This window comes from Colius striatus, chromosome 8 (genome assembly GCF_028858725.1).
Source record: "Colius striatus isolate bColStr4 chromosome 8, bColStr4.1.hap1, whole genome shotgun sequence".
Classification (NCBI taxonomy): Eukaryota; Metazoa; Chordata; class Aves; order Coliiformes; family Coliidae; genus Colius; species Colius striatus.
Window position 1 is genome coordinate 28,912,746 of NC_084766.1, and position 6,703 is coordinate 28,919,448.

General features: G+C 54.6%; 1 protein-coding gene across 1 annotated transcript; it reads left to right on the top strand.

Moving 5' to 3' along the window:
* The first annotated feature begins 2,945 nt into the window (after nucleotides 1-2,945).
* ADRA2A (adrenoceptor alpha 2A) lies at nucleotides 2,946-6,471 on the top strand. Its single transcript, XM_010202157.2, has one exon. The coding sequence runs from the start codon at nucleotides 3,189-3,191 to the stop codon at nucleotides 4,521-4,523; it is 1,335 nt and encodes a 444-aa protein (XP_010200459.2). The 5' UTR covers nucleotides 2,946-3,188; the 3' UTR covers nucleotides 4,524-6,471.
* The last annotated feature ends 232 nt before the right edge of the window (nucleotides 6,472-6,703 follow it).

Genomic DNA, 6,703 nt, shown 5'->3' on the forward strand with positions numbered 1-6,703 from the left:
AGTCTTCCCTGGTCTACAAATTCAGGTTTCTCACCTAATTGCAGGACTGGGGGAGCTGAGGCTTTATGAATGTTACAGATTATTACCCAGCGTGGTACAGAGCTGTAAAGATGACTGTCTTGTAGGACAGGGTATGCTACTGGTGGTTGTGTGAGATCTTAAAGGCCAGTCCCAGCAGTTTCTCACCACTGTTCCTCTCAAGAATTGAGTAAAGGCATGAGATGATGTGCAGAGAAAAGGAAGGGGGACACTTGGCAGTAGAGTCGCTTTGCAGACAGCGCTGAGCGCTTCTGCTGTCAGTGAAATCCATGGGATGTCACACGCACAACGGTGGCAATATGAGGAACGTGTCTTTGATGAGGCACTCCAAGATGAATACAGTGCCATCCCCCTCTTGCAGAGAGCTCTTTCCAGCAGTGTTTCTGGAACAAATCCTTTTCTTCAGGCTGTTGGCCTCTCGTGTTCCCCTCATGCTCTTTGTCCCAGCAAAGAGCCCTGATCAAAGCTCTGCTTTTGTACTGTGGTGGCTCAGGAGCAATGTTGTTGGCTGGGTTTAGCTTCAGACAGGCTGAGAGTGTCCAGCCACAAAAAAATCAAGGCAGCTGGTCATGTTTTGTTATTTAAATCTTCTCTTTGTGTCAGAATGCAGCTCAGCTTTGCAGAGAGTGTGGGAAAATGCAGGGTGTTTCCAGAAAGGCATCAGCCCTTGTCTGGAGCAAAGCCTCTCACCCAGTCTGTGGTGGCCCTGGTGCAGGGGCACTGTGCCAGCTGAGATCAGACTGGTCAGGGAAGGGGTTACCCACATCAGGCAGGACATTGTCTGCACCTTTTCCTTCTCTGGGTCCTTTTGTCCTAGCAGTGACCAAGGAGGCTTCTGCCAGGGCTGGTCTCAGGTCCCTGCATCTAGGGAAGACCCGCTGCTGGGCAGAGCTACATGTGCTTCTGCAGATAACACAGGTTCCCTGCAATGAGCAGAAGGCGTTTAGGATGAGAGTGATGTTGATAACATGCTGATGTGTTCAGTTGTTGCTGAGCAGTGTTTACAGTAAGTCAAGGATGTTTCAGCTTCTCATGCCCTGCCAGCAAGAAGGCTGGAGGAGTACAAGAGGTTGGGAGGAGACACAGCCAGGACAGATGACCTGAAGTGGTCAAAGGGCTATTCCATACATATGACGCATACCCAGCATATAAACTGGGAGGAGCTGAGTGCGAGGGCCAGTGTCTCCTCGACCTCCCACCTTGGCCTTGCCATAGGCTTAGGTGAGTCCTTTCATCCTTTATGTCTCCACTTGCTCCTTGCTCTGAAGCCTGTGGTTGTAAGTCACATTTATTCTGAGATCTTCTGTGTGTGCATGTCAGTCCTCTTGGGTTCAAGTTACAGGTTTTAAGGCACTCCCTACAGATTGCCCTTTTCCCAGGCAAACAGGTGCAGTGGGTCCTGCACTCCCTTGCTCAAACAGTGGGATTCCCCTTCACTTTCCCTTGCTTGGCCCCATGCCAGCTCCAGGAGCTGTTTTCTCTGGCTCCAAGACCCCGTCTCTCCCATTCCTGCTTTCTGTCCTGTGGGCATCATCGCTCCTGGGCCTGGCTTATAACACAGTGTGTGACACAGGGACAAAGATGACAGGGCCTCCTCCATCTCGCAGAGGAAACATGTTCATTGGCCCAAGTGTTCAGCATGGCGTGTGAGAGCTGTCTGCAGCTGGAGCACCAAGCGAGCATCGTTAGAGCCCTCTGAAAATGAGGGGGAAGAGACTGAGCAAGAGGGTGAGGGCTGGAGTCCGTGAGCTGTATGTACAGGTGAGTAATCTGTACAGGCGGAGCATTGACAGCCTGGGGGACTGGGCGGGCTACCAGGAGCATCACCATTGCTCTTTTGCTCTTAAAAAGTCCCTGTGCTGCTGTGGCAGCCGTGCAGGTGCAGGATGCTCACCCCTGTGCTGTGGGGGGAGCGCCTGGAGATGTTCGCCAGGACGGCGGCAGCCTGACGGCCCGCCTCTCCCCCTCTTACCCTGAGCAAAGGTGGGGGCCTGGCGCTACGGGGCGGGGGATGGCGGCGGGGGAGCCCCATCCTTCCCTCCGTTAGCGGGGACGGCCAGGCCGGCTGCTGTCCCGCCGCGGGGCCCCGGCGCGGGCCGGCGGCTGCAGTGCGGGGCCGCCGCCAGCAGGTGCCGCTGCCCCCCGCGCCGCGCCGCACAGGGCGGCAGCGCCGAGCCGAGCGGGTCCCTGGCCGCGGGGCCCCGAGCCCGCCGTGGCGCGGTCACACGCGGGACGTGGGGGAAGCGCTGGCCGCGGGGCTCCCAGCGAGCATGGCCTCAGCGCGGCCCGTCGGGACCCCCACGCACCTGCGGGACGGGGCGGCAGCTTTCGGCCTGGCGCGGCGCGGAGGGTGCCCCGAGCCCCGCGGGCTGCGCGGAGCCGGCACGGTGGTGGTCCCGCTCCCATCCGCGCACGCCCACCCCGCCAACACGCACCCTGCCCCCGCTGCTCTGCCCCAGCCCTTCCGTGCGCATCCCCCCGCGGGGTTCTGCTCCGCGGGGCCGCTCTTGCCTCCGGGCGGGATGAAGCCGCTCCCGCCGCGGCGAGCGAGACCGCGCGTATGTGTGCTGGGGAGGGAAGCGGGCTGGGGGGTGCGCGCGTAGCTGAGGTGCCGGGGGGTGTGAGCGGCCCAGCAAAACACAGAAAGCCCGGAGCAGTGAGGCGAACGTGAGCCCTGAACGAGGCGAGTGTGCGTGCGGTGAAGCGGGCAGAGGCGAGCGCCGCGGAAGCCGCGTGTCGGAGCGGGGAGGGGGCCGGGCTGGGCGCGGGGTGTGCGGTGCGTGTCCGCGTGTGTGTGTGCGCGCACCGGGGGCAGCTCCCCACGTGGGGCTGACGCGGCAGCCCCGGCCTGATCCGGGGCTATAAAGCGTCTCGGCGGCGAGGGAGGCAGAGCAGCAGCCGCCGCCGGCTGCAGCCCCGGCTCCGCTCCGCTCCCCTCCCCGCCGAACCGGCTCCCGGCTGGCAGCGGCCCAGCATGAGCCGCGGCATCTCGCAGCCCCCCGGCCGCCCCCGCCCCGCCCCTTCCCGGCCGGCGGAGCAGTAGAGCCCCGCGGAGGGGGCGCGGAGCCCCGCGGAGGGGGCGCGGAGCAGGGCGCGGCACGGGTGGGGCAAGGGGCGAAGGGCGGGGGGTGCGCTCGCAGCCGGGGTTGATGTTTAACTTGGAGCGCCCGTTCACGGAGAGGGGCCACTTCTTCTCCTCCATGGAGTACCAGCGGCAGCTGGAGGAGGAGGAGGGCTTCCCCCCTCCCGGCACCAACGGGACCTTCAACGACAGCGGGGCCGGGCCGGGCTGGGGCATGCCGTACCCGCTGCACACCACCGTCACCCTCATCAGCCTCGTGGGCTTGCTCATGCTCTTCACTGTCTTCGGCAACGTCCTGGTCATTATCGCCGTCTTCACCAGCAGGGCGCTTAAGGCTCCCCAGAACCTCTTCCTGGTCTCATTAGCCTCGGCCGACATCCTGGTGGCCACGCTGGTCATCCCCTTCTCCCTTGCAAATGAAGTGATGGGGTACTGGTACTTCGGCAAAGTCTGGTGCGAGATCTACCTGGCCTTGGATGTGCTGTTCTGTACCTCCTCCATCGTGCACTTGTGTGCCATCAGCCTGGACCGTTACTGGTCCATCACGCAAGCCATTGAGTACAACCTGAAGCGTACCCCGCGCCGCATCAAGTGCATCATCTTCATCGTCTGGGTCATCTCAGCTGTCATCTCCTTCCCACCTCTCATCTCCATCGAGAAGAAGAGTGGGCAGCAGGCTGACCAGGGTGTGGCAGGGTGCAAGATCAACGATGAGAAGTGGTACATCATCTCTTCTAGCATCGGCTCCTTCTTTGCCCCCTGCCTCATCATGATCCTGGTCTACGTGCGCATCTACCAGATAGCCAAGAGGCGAACCAGGGTGCCACCGAACAAGCGGGCAGAGCGCCCTGAGAAGAAGCAGAATGGCTTGACTGACAAGGAGGACCTGCCGGCCACAGCCCAGCTCAATGGGGAGAAGGCGGGAGGAGGTGGCGGTGAGCAGGAGGGAGAGGTCAACGGCATAGACATGGAAGAGACCTCTTCTTCTGAGCACCAGGAGAACAACCAGTGTAAGAAGTCAGAGAGACCATCAAGGGGAAAGACCAAGACTAAGCTGAGCCAAATTAAGCCTGGGGACAGTTTGCCCAGGAAGGTGGAGGAGGAGAGGAACACCAAAGGGTCCCGGTGGAAGGGCAGGCAGAACCGGGAGAAGCGTTTCACCTTTGTGCTGGCAGTGGTGATCGGGGTCTTTGTCATTTGCTGGTTCCCCTTCTTCTTCACCTATACACTGATGGCCGTCTGCAAAAGCTGCTCTGTGCCTGACACCCTCTTCAAGTTCTTCTTCTGGTTCGGTTACTGCAATAGCTCCTTGAACCCCGTTATCTATACCATTTTCAACCACGACTTCAGACGGGCCTTCAAAAGGATCCTCTGCAGAATAGAGAGGAAAAGGATTGTTTGAAGGACCCTTTGCTATGGGCAGGACTAACTCAAGACTTTGTGAGCAAGTAAGGCATAGCTCACTTGGGCTGTACTTGCATAGGATGGTTTTCTTCAGCTCCTGAGCAGGAAGCTTTTAAAGTCCAAGGTGAGCCTGTGGAAACGCCGGGCAGCAGCAGGAAGGAGCAGCAGGCAAGTGGAAGTCTGAGCCCCGTGGCATTTGGCTTTCCAGGGGAGGATGGCCTTTGACTTGCTTGGTTTGTTTTGCTAGTTGGTGGTTGGTTTGTTTGGGTTTTTTTTTCTCTTGCCGGAATCTCTCGGTGGATATTTTCATGACTGCTCGGTTTGACTCTTTAAAAGACAAGCAGCATGCAGTCCCGTGAGATGAACAACAAAACGAGGGAGTGTGCCACCCCAGAGGTGCTGGCTTTTTTCTCTTCTTGCATCTTTTTTCCCCTCCTGTGGTATATGTAATTAATTTTATCCCCCTTGTAAAATACAGTATTGTATCCTTGAATTTGAATGTCTTAATTTTTGTAAGGCAAGCAGCTTTGAAACTGTGAATGCTTTAATTATATTTGACACCTTAAAAAGTCCCTCTCTTCCCACTCCCTGAGAACCCCCTCACCCAAACCCACCAAACAACCAGAGCCGTTCTCCCTACTTGACAGTTTTGATAACGTTACCAAAATTTGCCATGTCTTGGCATTTCCTTTTTATGGCCATGAAGCTTAAGATCACAGACCTCACCAGACTGGCTGTTTCAGTCATTATTTGGTTTACGTTGTACCTGATTCTGTTTAATTTCTGTGTTGCCTGTGGTGTAATACAGCTGAGACAGTGTCTGCCCTCTCGTTACTCACTGGAGCAGAGGCTGGCAGAGCGGTGGCTTCTCTGTGCAGGTGGGGACATCCCGGGCAATGGAGGGATGGGCTGTTTCCTGTGCAACGTGAGGCTTGGGACCCAGCCAGGCTCCCCACCAGCTCATCTCAGTTGGTATTATACCACACTGCAGCACCGAAATGTGTTTTGATGCTGACTTGCGTCTTCCCCCACCTCCAATGGCAAACGGATAACATTTCACAGCAAACAGCAGAGCTACATGTATCACGTTATTCCGTTTGGATTGATTTGTGATGGTTTAACTCCTGCAGGATTTCCTGCAGGGGAGAAGGGGGCTTGTGTGCAGCGGCTGTTCCATCTTTCTGAATTAAGGGAGAAGAGTTCAGTTTTTAATCTGCCAGTCTCATCTTTCCTAGGAAATACAAAAGCATCCCTCTTTCAGTCTTATACAGGGCAAAACTCTGAAATAAGAAACTTAACTGACAGTTTCTCCAGTATTTTATAGTGTAATTAAGCTTTTCTTTTTCTAAAGAAATATGTAAATATTGTGAGATTGGAGCAGGAGAGCAAGTTCATACTTTTACACTCCTTTCTTGAAATGTCTTTTAGCTCTTTCTGCTAAAAAAAAAAAACATGCACAGAACAAACCTGACATCCTTGTGCCATGAAGAAATTTCTAGAGAACATTAAAAGGGAAAAAACTTTTGATTCATCACAGTAAATGCATCTGCAAGCCTTTTAATGTTATGAAAACAGCTTTATCAAATACTGACAAGTCATAGAAATCGTTTGGAGAAAGCAAAGCTTGTATGTCTGGTGTATAAGATGCACTTGCCTTCTCTGGAGTCACACAGTGCACAGGAAGAGCCTTTTAAAAGAAAATACCTTTATACTTTGGGGAAGTGTTTTGTTGGTTTTGCTCTCTCTTTTGACTTTGTAATTAACTCCAAGGGTCCCCGGATGCAGATCCTGGGATCTGGAGAGCAATGTTTACATTCACTTGCGTTTTCAGAATTGAATCCTCAAGAGGTGAGGAAAGCAAATAAACTGTGCTTTAATGTAAAAAGACACAAAACAAAACCACAAGCAGAAGTTGCTATAATGGATGATTATTTTTAATAAATAAAAGAGTGTTTACAGATCAAGTGTGAGAACTCTCTGGATAATCTGTTAGCTGTGTTTATTTTTCCTTTCCAGCTGTTCACAGATCCTCTGGCAGCTTCGGTCTTGATATTTTGTTAAAGAAGCCACTGGGAAAAGCACTTCTGTTTTCAGAAAGGCATTGTTACCCCAGGTAGGGAACAATGACTCAGTTCATTGTGCTGGGGCATAATAACAAATGAGTCCTTGATGTTTCTT

Bases quoted from the DNA above. Each gene is read 5' to 3' on its own strand.
- ADRA2A (XM_010202157.2), top strand. From the start codon at position 3,189: ATGTTTAACTTGGAGCGCCCGTTCACGGAGAGGGGCCACTTCTTCTCC.